The sequence below is a fragment of the Microtus oregoni genome, unplaced genomic scaffold (assembly GCF_018167655.1).
Source record: "Microtus oregoni isolate MIOR12 unplaced genomic scaffold, Mior012 000082F_ref0000272, whole genome shotgun sequence".
In the NCBI taxonomy this organism is placed as follows: Eukaryota; Metazoa; Chordata; class Mammalia; order Rodentia; family Cricetidae; genus Microtus; species Microtus oregoni.
Genome location: NW_024544542.1, coordinates 4,526,634 through 4,542,314, shown reverse-complemented (window position 1 = coordinate 4,542,314; position 15,681 = coordinate 4,526,634). Strand labels below are relative to the sequence as shown.

The 15,681-nt window shown below is 39.9% G+C and overlaps 1 protein-coding gene across 2 annotated transcripts in view; it reads right to left on the bottom strand.

The window, feature by feature from the left end:
• Positions 1–622: 622 nt before the first annotated feature.
• LOC121441874 (desmocollin-2) overlaps positions 623–15,681 on the bottom strand; it is a 34,128-nt gene continuing 19,069 nt past the window's right edge. The window contains exons 8-17 of one of the 2 annotated variants that reach the window (XM_041643211.1): positions 14,087–14,221; positions 13,665–13,850; positions 10,638–10,894; positions 10,371–10,513; positions 7,478–7,702; positions 4,580–4,816; positions 3,872–3,996; positions 2,337–2,594; positions 1,603–1,648; positions 1,379–1,516 (exon numbers count right to left, since the gene is read on the bottom strand). In XM_041643211.1, the coding sequence (XP_041499145.1) occupies positions 1,613–1,648; positions 2,337–2,594; positions 3,872–3,996; positions 4,580–4,816; positions 7,478–7,702; positions 10,371–10,513; positions 10,638–10,894; positions 13,665–13,850; positions 14,087–14,221 (1,602 nt within the window). In that variant the 3' untranslated portion in view covers positions 1,379–1,516; positions 1,603–1,612. Of the gene's footprint in view, positions 1,517–1,602; positions 1,649–2,336; positions 2,595–3,871; positions 3,997–4,579; positions 4,817–7,477; positions 7,703–10,370; positions 10,514–10,637; positions 10,895–13,664; positions 13,851–14,086; positions 14,222–15,681 lie in introns of both variants that reach the window. The other variant, XM_041643210.1, reaches the window with a different exon arrangement.

Below are 15,681 nucleotides of genomic sequence, written 5' to 3'. Positions count from 1 at the left end.
ATGTATAAATTCTTAACAGTTTTAGATCATTTGGCCCATTCCTATATTTGGTAAAAGCTGTAATTACAAACTATTTTAAAAATAATTTTACAGTCATGTAATTATGACTAGCTATAGCATCTAAAAAGTTATTAAGTTGTCATCCTAGAGATGAATTGAAATTCTTATTCCAAGATGTTTATTTCAGAGACCATCACTATTTCCCATTTCCAGTGTCCCTGAATTAAAGATAGAAATCATAAATGAGCCTTTCTACACTAGATAGCCACATCCTGCTTCTAACTACATTATTGTTGTTTCTGTTATATAGAATGTTGCTTCTAACAGATCATGAAAGAGCCTTAGTTTCGATGAAAAAATTAAAACTTCTTCACTAAGAATGAAGCAATTACCAAAAATTCCAAAGCAAAGTTGCTATTACATTGACCTTAAGAAAACTGACAATGCACATGCTTACATACCACAGAAAAACTATTTTATGAAAAGAGACAACTTTTGAGAACTATTGGATTCTCCAAGTACAAGTTTCAGAACTGACAGGAGAGGGGAAAAAAAGGAAGTGGAAAGGGGATGGGAATGTAGACCATTTGGTATTTCACAGGAAAAACAAAAACAAAAGAACTTGTAAGAGTAATAAAAATATATTTTAAAGAAATTTTGAAATCTAAATTTAACTAACAAAGTCAATACAAAGGAGATGTAGATGCAGTGTAGGATTTCACCCAGAATAGAACCTAAAAGCAAACCCCACTGGAATGGAACGATAAACACACTCAATAACTCCCTGGCAGTCTACTTTTATACTAAGAAGTCAAGCCATGCTACGAGAATACAACAATGTAACACACAGTATATACAGTTTAGAATGTTTGGGAAAACAACAGTTTCCAAGCACCATATGAAAAATCAATTAACCCATTAGCTGGAAATAACAGTTTCTACAGTCTCCAATTGGGATATAGGTCAAGTAGTCCATAAATAGACTCAGATCCATTAAATTTTACTGTACAATAAGTTGGTTGATGTCACTATGCCCAATGTAAACAATAATGCAAATTTCCTTAAAGTTCCACCTGTAGGTGACACCTGGGTAATAAGGATCAATTACAACCCATGCAGAATGGTTTTCAAGTTCAAATGTACTGAAGTCCAAGGTCTTTCTGAAAATGTGCATCTCTGGAGATTCTGCACACCAAGGCAGGCTGTGGGGGGAGCCCCAAATACAATATCTTCTTTTTTGAAAAAGCCTAGTTTATATTTAAAAGCAGGTAGGAAAAAGTAATAAATCCATTAGTTTGGTTACCCTGGTAGGCGTTCTTCACCTCTTTGTGCATACTTCTGCTAATGTCCTAAATTTAGGCCCCAAATGGTCCAAAAACTCAAGTCTGTCTTCTTCCGGTTGCTCACTGCAGCAACCTACAGAGCCAGCGGTTGAGCCTGTTCCTTCATAGCTGTACGTGAGGACGTAGTCTTGAGCGAGCGTCTGATTGTCATCCTCATGGCACAACTGCACCTTCTGCCAGGGAGAAAACACAACACATTTTATTTTTATTATTTTAAGCACCAAAATGTACTTACAGAAAAAGAATTTCTTTGATTTACCTTTCATTGTTTAATTTTTAATGAGACTGTGTCCTCTAATGGTTTCCTATGTGTAGAAAATGCACATGATTGGTCTGTATCATAAAATTACACCAGAAAGTCAGTCTTAGCATGCCTCTAAAAGTCCTGAATGGCAGTAAGTAACCAAGTGTTCATTTTAAGTGGCCATTGCTTCCCACTCTCCAAACAATGATAAAAGTGAAAGCACACTCAATAAACTGAACCCAAACTGATGTGGGCACCATTCTCTCTCAACAGCAAAGTGATGGTACATATTGCCTTGTGTTAGATGTTGGGCTGTTAAAACAACATTTGTCAGAAACAAAATCATAGCACAAAATTATTTACTTAAATAGTAATAAAAGCTATTGGGTGGTGATGGTGCATAACTTTAATCCCAGCACTCAGGAGGCAAAGGGAGGCGGATCTGAGTTTGATTCGAGTCTGGTCTACAGAGCAAGTTCCAGGTCAACCAGGGCAACACAGAGAAACCATGTCTCAGAAGAGCAAAAAGCAGCAACAAAAAGAGTAATAAAATCAATAAAATATTCAGGAAAGTGAATGACCACATTAATATGAACATAATTAAGCCCAAATTAATTAAAAATAGTAACCTTCCAATAAGTATATTCGTCATTAACTAAAAGTAGCTGTCTACCCAAACACTAAGTTGGAACCTTTTGTAAAATTTAAATTATAGCAACAAAAGTTTGGGGAACAGCTCAGAAACTCACTTCACCAAGTCGGGGCTGCGTGAAATTGTGCCACTCGGAGTAAGTGTATCTGTAGTTGTCCACCTCCACGTGTCCTCCTCTACAGGGATCCAGGGTGTGGTGATGGCCGGCCATGCGGCAGGAGTCTAAGGTCTGGTGTCCTCCTTTCACCATCTCAATGGTCTCTTGCCCTCCACTTTTGGCTCCTGCTCCCGACATTCCCAAAGCTGCCTGCCCAGAAGCTCCGACCATTTGAGTTGTGAAGCCGTTTGTGGAATACTGAAAAGATAATGGCAAGCATCAGTTAAATATACAGAGGAGCAAACACAGTAGAAGTAGGCAGGTGCAGACGACGCCCTGGCTTAGGTGCATTACAAGGCAATCTTTCCAAACACACGGACTGGATCGGCTGTCTGTCTTTGCAACCGTGAGTACCTCTAGCATGCGCCCTGTACTAAATGCCATGTCTAACACAAGAAAGAAATTGCAGGCACAAATCCCAAAGCTTGATGTAGGTTCCGCCTTTAAACACTCCTTAGCATGCTGGGCAGGTTCCAGTACAGCTTTCCAATGCTTTCGAAGCAGCATTCCTGTGTCACAGGGACTTCTGTCTCAGCTAAACCCATCCCATTCACCTTTACAGGCAAGATAAGAGACAGAAGTAATGATAAGCTTTCTTGGTCTATACGAAGTCAGTTCCTTCCAACTCAAATACAAAGAAAATTTGCAATAAACATGAAATCCCTTCAGATCTACATAAATCAAGGAATGAACTAGGCAGAAAAAAATACCAAAAATGCCAACATTCCTCTTCTAGGTTATGTGTTTACATCCTGAAATATAATTTAAATTTTTCCCCTCAGTCTTTTTTTCAGATATGGTCCGGTTTTTGTTTTGTTTTTGTAGTTTGTTTGTCTGTGGTTCTAGACCTTCCCTGCTCTGATCACCAGCTGTGCTTTTTGGGAGATATTTACTTGTTCTTTCTTCACATATTAGAATAGAAAATCAGTGCCACTCAGCAGCCTTTTGTTTGGCTGCTGCTTTGGACTGCCTGCCTCGGGCTCATTTCTAACCCACATTATAGTCAGGAAGAATCCAATAAACCTTTTCCCACCATGATCAAAGTCTGTAGAGACTTTATTGCTGGAGCCAGGTTTAAAAAAAAAAAAACAATTATACTGGTGAACTGTTCATAATTAAATGCGATATTTTAAAGCATAAACATCAGTTTAAATAGATTTGTAAGAAATACAGGCCTAGTGTTGAACCCATGAGACACATGAAATGGGAAAAAATGCATACTAAAGGATTTTTAATATTAAGCAGCATTGGATGGTCAAATTGAAATACCGCACATCCATGGGACCCATATGTGTTTTATTGATTCCCTGGGATGGATGACATTTGCTGCTAAGTCCCCAGACACCAAAAGAAGTTTGTTGAGAAAAAATACCCAACCAAACAAACAACCAAACAAAACTGGTTTTAGAATGAACACATAGTATAGATTAAATTGTCCTCTGTACTTGGTTTAAAGGGACAGATGAGTGACTTACAACTTTGTCATCTCCAGGAGCCTCGGTGTTGGATACAATTAGGTTCTGCTGCGCTAAATCATCAGGAATAACTTTCTGCTGCTTCGTTGCCTGGGAGACACTACAGACTAACGTAAACAGGATACCTGGAGAAAGGAAGAAAAGTCAGGAGCTCCCTTAAGTCTCTCATCCATAATGGAAAACTGTGTTGACAGCATCTGATATGAATAAATCATGGATCAAAAGGTTTAAAACACCTTCAAGAACATATGATTGCATGTGTCAAAGCATGTGTGTCCTTAACAGAAATGCTACAAACACATACCACATGGTATGTTTCTCCAGTGAGCTGTATATTCGGCTGAGTAGACACATAAGTACATTTAAACATACGCATTAAATATATGAGCTGCTGAGGTGGCCCGCTAGGAAAAAGTGCATGCCACCAAGACAGATGACCTATGTTCCCTCCCAGAATTCCACAGGTGGAAGGAGAGAATAAGCTCCTGAAAATTGTTCTCTGACTTCACATAGGGCATATTTCCACTAAAATAAAAGAGATATATGCAAAATTTTTAAATAAATGTTAAATATATTGTGTTACATATGTTAAACATATAGAAATATATCTATGTCCAAATCATCACCCAAAAAGTATTAACATTCATTCTAAAAATATGTTTTAGCATTGTTTTAAAGGTTCTGGAATAGATTCAAGAAAGGACTTACAAAACAGCAAGGCTATGCCCAACAGTATAGCAAGAATAGCCCATGGTCCAAGTCTCACGTCGGCATAGCCGGTCCTTTCTCCTGAGCGGGCTGTGCAGTCACTTTCAGTGATGCAGTCACAAATGAGGACATTCAGTGAAGTGACTGAGGACAGACCAAGTCTGTCCGTGACTCGGATAGGAACTACGTAGGATCCGAATGAAGGGTCATTCTGATAAGACAGACGAGCCGCTGTATCTGAATAAACAATAAAACCAGGTGATACAAAAGCCACCAACATCTCTTCAGCAAAATCATTCAGTTATCAAACAGATAGCCATTTCCCTGAAAATGGACACTCGTGGGTTATCATAAATACTGCAATCCTGGCTGTGGCTGGACTGACTGCCTCTGGTCCACAGCCACCGCAAACGCACTGTGGTTAGTTAGTCTAATGCTGCCCGCAATGGTTAGCGTGCACTGCCTGACAGGATTTTAAAGTCCCCTAGGTGACGCTCCTGAGGGCATTTCCAGAGAGGTTGAAGTGATGAATGCAGGTGGCACTATCCTGTGGGCTGAGCTCCTGGACGAGAGAGAAAGAGAGAGAAAAGAGTGGAACATGAGCTTTCCTCGCTCACTGCTTCCTGACAGTGGACGGAATGTGAGCAGCTGGATCACGCGTCTGCCGCCTGCTATTTTGTCTCAGCACTGAGGAAAGAAATTAGTACACTGCCTATGGCAGTGCTTGGCTCTTGGAATAAAGTATTTTATCCATTCATAAACAAATCCTTCCTATCATAACTAATAGATGTGGTAAGAGGTTAGTTTCTGTCCTATCATTAACATATTCAATTAAACCTGTCATATTAGATTTCCATTCATCGGGGACTTGGAGGGCTGAAAATTTGGTATCTCTCATTTGTTTTCATAAATTCTGCCAAGTGGACATGAATACTTGTGGTTTATCAGCAAGAACGTGTTCTGACAGCTCGGAGGAAATGTACTCCATGAGCAGGTCATGCGCACACCACAGGAACACAAGCACACTATGCTTATGGGTCACTGGGACCAAGTGAATGTTTTTGTTGCGGTTTGATTACATGGATTTTTTTTTAGATTAAAAGTAGGAAATATTCAGATCAAAAATCCAGATCCCAGGCTCAGAGCACAATTTGTAAAATGATTCTCACTGCACTCACTGCAGACTAACACAAGCAACAGGGCAATCACTCCATTACTTAATTCCCTGATGTGGCCTGCTCACTATCAGTATAGTGTTTGAAGTTTCCAATGGGAATTAGGCTACCTATGATAAGAAACCACAGAACTGGGATTTTAATAGAAACCACAGTTATATATTCAGTGTATTATCTAAGACATAATCATGAGCCAACACACAGAACTAGGAGTGAGTCATGTCTATTTCTTTCATTGTCTTGTTGACTTCTAGACATAATCCAATTTTACACAAGAATGAACTGATTCTCCCAGAGAGTAAATAGCATGGTCAGATTTATGTAACAGTTGGTGGATCTGGCACTTGACATGAAACCATGGAACGCAAAGACCTCTGCTGGGTACATTCTTCTTGTCCTGGCACCGCCCAAGTTTTCATATGTTATCAAGGACTGGTATTTATAAAATAACAAAGTTCTGGAGCTGGGTTACAGCTTAGTAGGAGACTTCATGCCCAGCATGGGTTCACTTCCTGTGCCACACAGACAAGACGGCACAAGGCTTCTGACTAGAGCATTGCTTGGTTGAGGAGAAACGTCTAAAAGCCCACATTTTCTCTTAATATCATTTAAACTAAAGCACTCTGACTTCAAACAAATAGGAAGGATAAAATCCAAGAATAAAGTTTTCTTTTTTCTTAAGAAAGAATAAATAAAAATCTCTCTCCTCTTCTCTAAGACACACAGGAAAATATTGTTTTAACATGTATATCTTATCAGTCTGTAGATTATTAGGGTTCAAGACAGGTTGTATTGACTTGCTTGGCTACACCCTTGCTTTTCTTTCCCCATCTGAGGCTCTGCTTGTATTCAACTTTTTCTTAACCTTTTAATTTGTCATAGCAGGAAACTGAGGCATAGCCATTGAGAGCTGAGGTTGAAAATATTTTGGAGTTTTCAAGTTTCAAATCACCCAAAAGGTGACTGAGGTCCTTGAGTTAAGAAAACTATGAGGCCATGATGTCACAATCCATGGCAGCGTGACAGGAGGCAAGAATTAAGTTCTGGTACAGGTGTGATGCAATGTGGCACTGGGGAAAAACCATTTTAACTTCAGCCATTCCTGTACCACAGGACCCTTCTGGGCTATCATCAACTGCAAACCAAAACGAGAAAGATTCCCAAGAAGAACTAGAAACAAAACAATGAGATGTCAGCACAGCGACAGACAGAAGCAGAGGGGTGGTGGACATTGTCAGGGACAGACACCCCTGCAAGAAGGGGCTCACTTCCCAGCTGCTTGACAGCAGTTACAAAACACTCATGCAAGCGGGGCGGTGGTGGCACACGCCTTTAATCCCAGCACTCGGGAGGCAGAGGCAGGTGGATCTCTGTGAGTTCGAGGACAGCCTGGTCTACAAGAGCTAGTTCTAGGACAGGAACCAAAAGCTACGGAGAAACCCTGTCTTGAAAAATCAAAAAAAAAAAAAAACACTCATGCAGGTGGGTTCTTGGATGTTGATGAAAATCTCCAGACAACCTAAGAGAATCCTGATATCAACAGCAAATACTGGAGAGGCTCATGGCCTATTACACCAAAATTTAGATCTTTATCCTGAGTGGTTCTCATATAATGAAATTTTCTCTTATTTTCAGAGAGAGAGAGAGAGAGAGAGAGAGAGAGAGAGAGAGAGAGGAGAGCAGCCTGCTGTAGAAAGGAAAGGCAGTGTTTGAAATCACACACCGTTAATCCTTGTCAATCTCCACATCCTCCGTACTTCTGAATCGGTACTCTCCAAACTAAAATCAAATGGTGGGCCGTTCACTGGCTCATCAGGATCAACTGCAACAATTTCAGCGGAGGACATGGTGGCCTTACAAATTACCACCGTCTGCTTGGGGATGAAGGGGCCATTGTCATTCACATCTTCAAGAACAATTCCCAGAGTTCCAGTACAGCTTCTCCCAGCTAGACACAGAGCAATAAGAACACATTTTTAGTGCCTTTATTTTTTGCTGGAAAATCACACTCTGAAAATTAATATCTATATTAATTAATTACAGTGCATAAGTTACCACATCAAATGCAGACATGAGCAGTGACACAGGGAACACCAAAGGAAAAACTTCATCCACTCACTATGTCATTACATTAGGCATGGAAAATTCTAGACAGAGAAGTTTTATCTGATGTTGAAGAGACAAAAAGAGAGAACAGTAGGGTACACAGTACACTTCAAATTCAGGGTGTGGACAGCATGTCACACCCACCTGTGAGGGGAAGAAAATAGAGAAAGTGGGCAGGTGGGAGCTGACATGGACAAGAGATAAAGACCTTTGAAAGCTAGAGTAGAGAACTTGGAGTTTAGCATACATGAAGAGAATGCTTAAGGGTTTAAAACAGGGAAGTTGAATAGTAGATGGGATGTATTTGGAAGATTTTAACAGAAAATGGTTCATGGACATGTTTGAAGGGCGGAGGGGTATTTCCAAATGTAGAAATGATGGCTACAGGTGTAACCTCATGAAGGTCATCTAAGTAAATGGAACTTAGGACTGAGGGTGTAACTTCTGTAATTAGCCTGTCATACATATATAAATCTTCCTGACAACTCTATACAAGGTACAGCATTGGGAAAACAAAGATGAAGCAGACGAAGGTCCGGAAGGTTATGAAGTCTAAAGCAAAACATGAAACTAGGATTCCTGTCTGGAAATCATTTGTTCTGTCTACTTAATAAGGAGGATTTGGACACTAGAGATGGAGAAAAAGGAAAAACAAAAACTGCACCACTCAGTGCCTGTGGCCACATCTTACATGCAGCTGTCAATCTACGACAATGGAAACCAAGCTTGCCTGGCAACCAGAACCTTAACCAAGGGCCCTCTGGCACAGTGGCTGGATCATGGTAGTTCTAGAGCCATCACAGGCTCACAGGCTAGGCATGCCATGCCTCCAGGTACTAAAATCATGTATACTATTTAATTCTGCAAGCTAGAGCATAATGAGTTATGCTTATTTAATTGCATGTTCATTTTACAAATGTAAAAAATTCAATTATACCTTTTGGTTTTCAAGGATTTTTTTTCTTGTTTCTATTTCTTTCCTTTTTTTTTTTTTTTTTTGAAACAGTGTCTTGGGTATCTCAGGATAGCCTTAAACTTATTATGTAATTGAGGCTGGCCTTGAATTGATCCTGTTGCTTCCAATACCCAAATACTGGAATTTTCAGTATGTACCATGCCCAAACAAAGATATACCAAAATTATATTTTATATACTGTATGGGTTTTATATACATAATCACTGTACCCAAATTTTTAATGATTTTTCAGGATGCACAATATATAACATATTTTATGTTCTTCTATGGTATAGGCTTAGTTTTAATTGTCAGCTTGTCATGGTGCAGATAATTCAGAGTGGCCTGTGGGCATGTCTGGGAGGTTGCCTTGACTACCTTAATTGAGCTGAGAAGACCCAGCTATCCAGTCGTGGCAAAGCCTGGCCCATACAGGAGTGGAGAAAGCTAGCTGAGCCCTAAGCATCTGTGCTCTCATTCTCTCTGCTCTTGACTGTGGACACAACTATCTGCTTCAAGTTCCCGCCTTCACTTGCCTGAAATGATGAACTATAACCTGGAATCATGAGGTAAACCCTTTCTCCTCCAAGTTGCTTTTTATCTGGTAATTTCATCATAGCAACAGAAACAAGGGTAGTATAAGTGAGCGCATACTTTGATCCTCTCATTTTATAACACACTATGAATTGTGAGTGGTTTAATTTTGTATAATGTGCTTAGTTGGGATTCTAGCCCCCAAGTTTGCTGTTAGCTTCCTGTAAAATGTTATCTAGAAATGTACTAAGAGACTAAATACCTTCTTCCTTTTATGACTCTCCTGAACGTTGCAAGATAAATGAATACATTTTCTATAGTAGTTTTCCCATGTTTTGATGACTATCATTAATATACAATAACTTTGTTTCTTAGACAAAATTAACTTTTCTTTTAATTTTTATTGCATTTGTTTAATGAATGACAGTGGAGGTCAAAAAGACAGTGTTTAGAAGTCCATTATTTCCTTTCACCTGAAGACCAAACTGAGGTCATTAGGCTTGGTAGTAAGGACCTTAACCAGCAGAGCCCTCTCCCTGGCCTCATCCTAGGCCACATTATCTTATAACTGCATCTAATACTAAAGATACCATTAGCTGACAAGAGTTAATAAATGACAGCAAACTTAATTTATTAATTATTCTGTATGTTATACTGGGGATAAATAAACGGAGAATATATGGAGCCAGTTTTAAAAAAAAATGTATGTTTGGTAGGCAGGGCATGACAAACACCTTCCATCGCAGCTCTTGGAAGTAGTTGCAGACGCATCTCTGTGAGTTCAAAGCCAATATGGTCTTCATAGAGAGGTCCAGGCTTGTCAAGGCTACACAGTGAGACCCTGTCTCAAAAATGAAGTGTGCTCTTGGGTTAAGGTAGTCAAGGGTTTTGCCTAGCAACTGGAAGACCCAGGTCTGATCCTTTGCACCATGAGATTAAAACATAAAATATGTCATTGACTTTAAACTGAGGAAGTATACAATCAAAGATGCATCAGTAGTCTTAAAAACAGATTTCTTACCTGCATCTAATGCAAGAACTGTAATATTATAGATGCCATTTCGGACAGTCTCAGCCTCTCTATCCAAGGTTCGGGAAATGGAGATCGATCCTGAGTCTTCATTAATCATGACCCACCCTCTTGGGTCACTTAACTTCCTGTACCTATTCACCATGGTGAAGTAACACAGCAAGAAGTATCATGAGTCAAATCATAATGCCAATAACAAAAGAAGTTATGGACTTTTCTAGTATTGTAAGTGTGAAAGGAACAAGAGTAAGACCATACCTGATGCCACTGCTGCTTCTGGTCTCAGGGTCGTACGCTGTATACCCATTATTTCTGGTTCCAACTGGCACATTTTCTCGAATCCGCACAGTTTGGACTGGAGGGATACACTCAGGGCCCTCATCCACATTTTTCACGGTGACAGTCACTGTAGCTGTGCTCATGGGTGACCTTGCAGTAGCCTCTCTAGTGTATGGGGCTTCATTAACGACACCAATTTGTAGGGTCACCTGTTCTCGTTCTTCATAGTTCAGAGGCTGTAGGAAATGCATTGAAAATCAGATTAATCCCTGGAAGAGCTGGTGAAGTTCCTTACACACAGGAGTTGCTGAGTTGAAAATAGGTAAGTACCAGGCTGGAATAATCATGAGAATATTAAACAGAAGCTTGAACCATTTGCATGGCGGCTGGGGGCGGGGAGTCTTTCAAACAAGCGAGAATTTGGGCGGGACTGGCAACAAACAAAAATTATTTAACTTTCCCTTGAAACTTGAAAAAGTTGAAAATTGAAAGTTTAAAGTACAAGGTATCAGAGATCTGGATACGACGCTTAACCAAGTTCCAATTTTGGGTGTGGACTGTAAGTTATTTTACACTTGTTACTTTAGAAAGCTTGTCTCCGAGTCCTCAGAAGGACAGTTATTTATACTAGATTTGGGAGTGAAAAACTGGGTCAAATTTTAAAGAAGTTTTTCGGTTTTCGTTTCAGTTTTGTTTTGTCTCCTGTATCCAAGATTGGCCTTGAAATCACTTGTAGGGCTAAGAATGAAAATAACTTCTCATCCTCCTGGCTCCACCTTCCCAAATGCTGGGTTTATAGGTATGTGGCGCCATGCCCACTTTATGTTGGTCTAGGATTTGAATCCAAACCTTGGGTATGCTAGACCATCACACTACTACAGCCCCAGCCCTATAAAGTGTTTAGGAGTGTTGTGGGGATGTGACAGCCAGCCCTAAGCTGGTGGGACTGTGTTATTGCCTGCTCAGAAATAAACTGTTGTATCCCAGCCCTTAGTGATACTTGCCCCAGAATGCTCAGACCTGTGTAATAATTTGCACATAACTCCCCTGTGAGGACTAAAGAAAATTGATATGGTGCCATATTAAAATGGGATAAGAATTAGATAATGGTGCTCCAGCTGCGAGATATGAACTGCTTTCCTTTGGCTTCTGTAAACTTGCTTATCACTGCAGGACTGGGATGAAGTGGTCCTTTCATTACTATACAATGGGAAAGAGAAACAACTGAGGGCGGTGAAACAATCCTCTTGCCCAGCTGTGGATTCCATAGATAATTATAATGTACACCTTTAGTATCCACCTATAAGCCCTCCCTTTGGGCCTTCAGCACGGCATGCTGTTTGACTCCAAGGTTGCTGCCCTGCTATCAGTAAGAATAAATTCATTTAACCTCAATCTAAATTGAGTCTACGTCTTTGGTCTTTTCCAACAGAGTTGAACACCACAACAGTGGAGAAACAAGAGTAAAGAAAGCTTAGAGACATTATTTGTTCCTTTTTGAAATCTCTTCCTCCAAAGTCAAGAGCAAGTATCCTTTAATCTGCCTGGTTGCTGAGGTAACAGGAACAGTTGACAGAAATGACCCAGAGATAAAGTCTGGTATTGGGATTGGGCATCAGTGGGGTCAAAGAAGGCATGGGATTTAAAGGGCTTTCTTTGTTGTTTTGAAACAGAAACTGACCCAGAAACTGAAGCTAATTTGTATCATTGCGAGGAAAATGGATTTATCCTCTTTGATCCACAGTCCTGGAGAACGTGTACAAAAGGAAAACACTCTAAACAAGTGGTTCTCAACCCTCCCAAAGCTGTAACCCTTGAATACAGTTCCTCATGTTGTGGTGACCCCAATCATAGAACCGTTTCATTGTTCCTTCATAACTGTAGTTTTGCTACTGTTATGAATTGTAATATAAATACCTGATATGCAGGATATCTGCTATGCGACCACAGTGAAAGGGTTGTTTGACCCACAAGTCGAGAACCACTGCTCCAGACCAGGATGGAGTTATGTTCTACTTAATGCTGCCATATAAGCATCTAAGGTCGAAACATCTTGGGTTGCTTCACTGACTCTTATGTGCAAAATAATATCCGAAAGATGTTTTGGAAATGGGTATGTCACAGACTGCTTGAGTTGCATGCTAAGACCCTGCATGATAAGACTGTACTATGTACAAGATACAGAGCAATAGACCCAGTGATAGTCTCCCTGTGGGTCTGACCAGCTCTGACTCATTTAAGAAACTCAATACATACTTACTCCTTGCCCTGAAAACAGAAAGAATAGTCTGTAAAAGACTGGCTCTGTCCATTACTGTGAACGCTCTGCTAAGTTTTAAAGTGTTAAAATATATGTAAGAAAATGCATACTATGCCACATGAATAAAACACAAATAAACACATTTTAAAATTATGTCTTTGTCAAGGCTCTGTTGGTTGGTTTCTCCAACTTCCTACAAGTTAGAGTTATCTGGGAAGAAAAAAACCTCAGCTGAGAAAATGCTTCCATCACTCTAGCCTGTAGGAAAACCAATGAGGCATATTCTTGATTAACGATTGATGTGGGAGGGCCCAGCGCACTGTAGGTGGGGCCACCAGAGAAGGTGTTCTTGAAGTATCTAAGAAGACAAACTAGGCAAACAGAAAGAGGAAATCAATAAGCAGCGTCCCTCCGCGGTCTCTGCTCCAGCTCCTGCCTCCAAGGTCCTGCCTTGAGTTCCTTGGTGATGGGCTATAAAAACATGGAAGTGGAAGCCTGGAGAAAAAGCAGCCTCCCTCCCCGGCTGACTTTTGTTCATGATGTTTATCACAGCTATAGAAAGCGAACTAACAGCTACTCACAGTGAACATGCTCACTTCATTTAATCTATATGAATAAAATAGTATAATTAGCTATATTATGTATTTCATGTTTCCATTAACCAAAATATCTTTCTGCCCATTAAATCTTTGCCTGCGATTCTCTATTATAAATCACAAATATCTAATTTACTAATTAATCCTTACCTTAACCACACACAGAATGCCTTCATTGGTTTTGGGATCTGTTTCAATTTTGAAGTTTCCATTTTCATTGCCCTTTAAGATGTTGTAATTAGCTCTCCAGTTAGGAGAGTTAACTAAATCTTTATCCTGGATAGAAAGTCGTAAGATTTCCACATCAATTGTATTTTCTTCCACTGATGTCTCATACTAAAAGAAAAAAAAAGAGAAAAGCTTCATCAATTAATCATCACAAAACAAGATCACCACAGGAAATAAGCTCATTCTTACAAATCCCAGAGCACATGTTCTCATGTTTAAAACTAACCCCAAGCTACTTTCATGTCATTGTGAGCATTTCCTGCCAAACAATGGGACACAAAGAGATGTGCACACCTTCAAGCTACCAGCCATGCATTTCTCTCTAACAAACAGCACACACTCACCACAGTGCGAGTGAAGGTTGGAGGGTTGTCATTCACATCTCCGACAGTGATGATGCAGGTGGCTGTTGCCTGCAAGCCAAAATACTGGCCATCCATGTCCTGCACTTTGATTTTCAACTGGTATTTGTCAATTAACTGAAAACAAAGAAAGTGTAACTGTTAGGCAAACGCGGCATCTTTATAAGTAGAACCTTGGCTCTGCTGCTCTTCTTTAGGGGAACGTTGTGATGTTTAACAGCATTTACATGCCAGAGAAGGTGCCTTGCTCTAGTACTATGCAATCAATACATGAAAACTAGTCACTTCTCAAGTGGAAAGTGCTATCAATTCAAGGAACTATAATTAGTAAGCTTTACCAACTTCCAAAAGGGAAATAGGTGTCATGAGTGCATTCAATATTCCGTAGCAATGCAGAAAAGGTTCTATGTCCCTCCAAAGTACATTTTTACATTCAAATGAGTAATAACTAAAATGAGTGCTCTTCTCCTCTCCAGCCACCTTCATGCCATGGCTTCAGTCCCTGTTGATCTTCCCTGTCTTCACCCAGTAGCTATGCTACTCACATGCACCTCTCCAATGTCCCCTCCAGCAAACCTCTTCTTACATCTGCAGCTCACTTCCCCTGACTGTCCTTACAAACCTAATGCTGCTGTCTGCCAGGAGGCGAGCATGTTTCCTTTGCATCAAGACGCATTGAGATTTATCAGAAACAGTCAGTTAATGAGAAAGGAAAACAAACCAGGCTTTTACTCTCCTACAAGGCTGATTAGTGTTGTGTGCAGATGAAAGAGAAACTGCAACATTTAAGAAGGCTGAACAAGTGAAAACTAGAAAACCGAGATCAACAAATTACAGGCAAGTACTATCCAGTAAACTCCTTTCTATGTTCAATGTTTATAACCGTTTCTGCCAGGAACATTCATTTACTTTCTGAAATGTTTTCATTATATGTCACCACGTATATGTGTGTGTTTGGGGAGAGGGGTGACCAGAGATTTCTAAAGAGAGTATTAATCCCTTGGGGCTGGTGGTACAGTTGATATGGGCTAAGGTTCCCGGCACGACACACACGAGAATGTACTCTTAATTGCCCAGCCTACTCCTCAACCCCGTAAGTGTTTACTTAAAGGTTTGGTTTGGAAGTTTAACAAGCCATTATGATTTTTTTTTTTTTACTGCCGTTTGGTTGCTTGCCGTTTCTATTGCAAAGGGCAGTAATTACACACGAAAGGAACCTGAAGCTGTCCAGAGAATATTTAGAAAACATTTTGTTAAATCACTTCAATAAAAACAACCATTTGTTGGCAAAGATAACTTTGGATGAACTGTTTCAACCATTAAGGTATGAAGGGAAGTGTACACATGATAGCTTGATATTGTTTAATCATTTGTCAAGATCTGGAAATTTGCACTAAGTCAGAAAATATATATCTTAATAGAAAGAGTCATTTTTTAAAGATTTTTATTTTATTTATTTTAGTTTTATGCATGTGCCTGAGTGCAAGTATGTACATGTCACAGAGGTCATGCAGTCAGAAGAAGGTGTCAGATGCCCTGGAACTAAAGTTACAAGCAATTATGAGCTACCCAGTGTG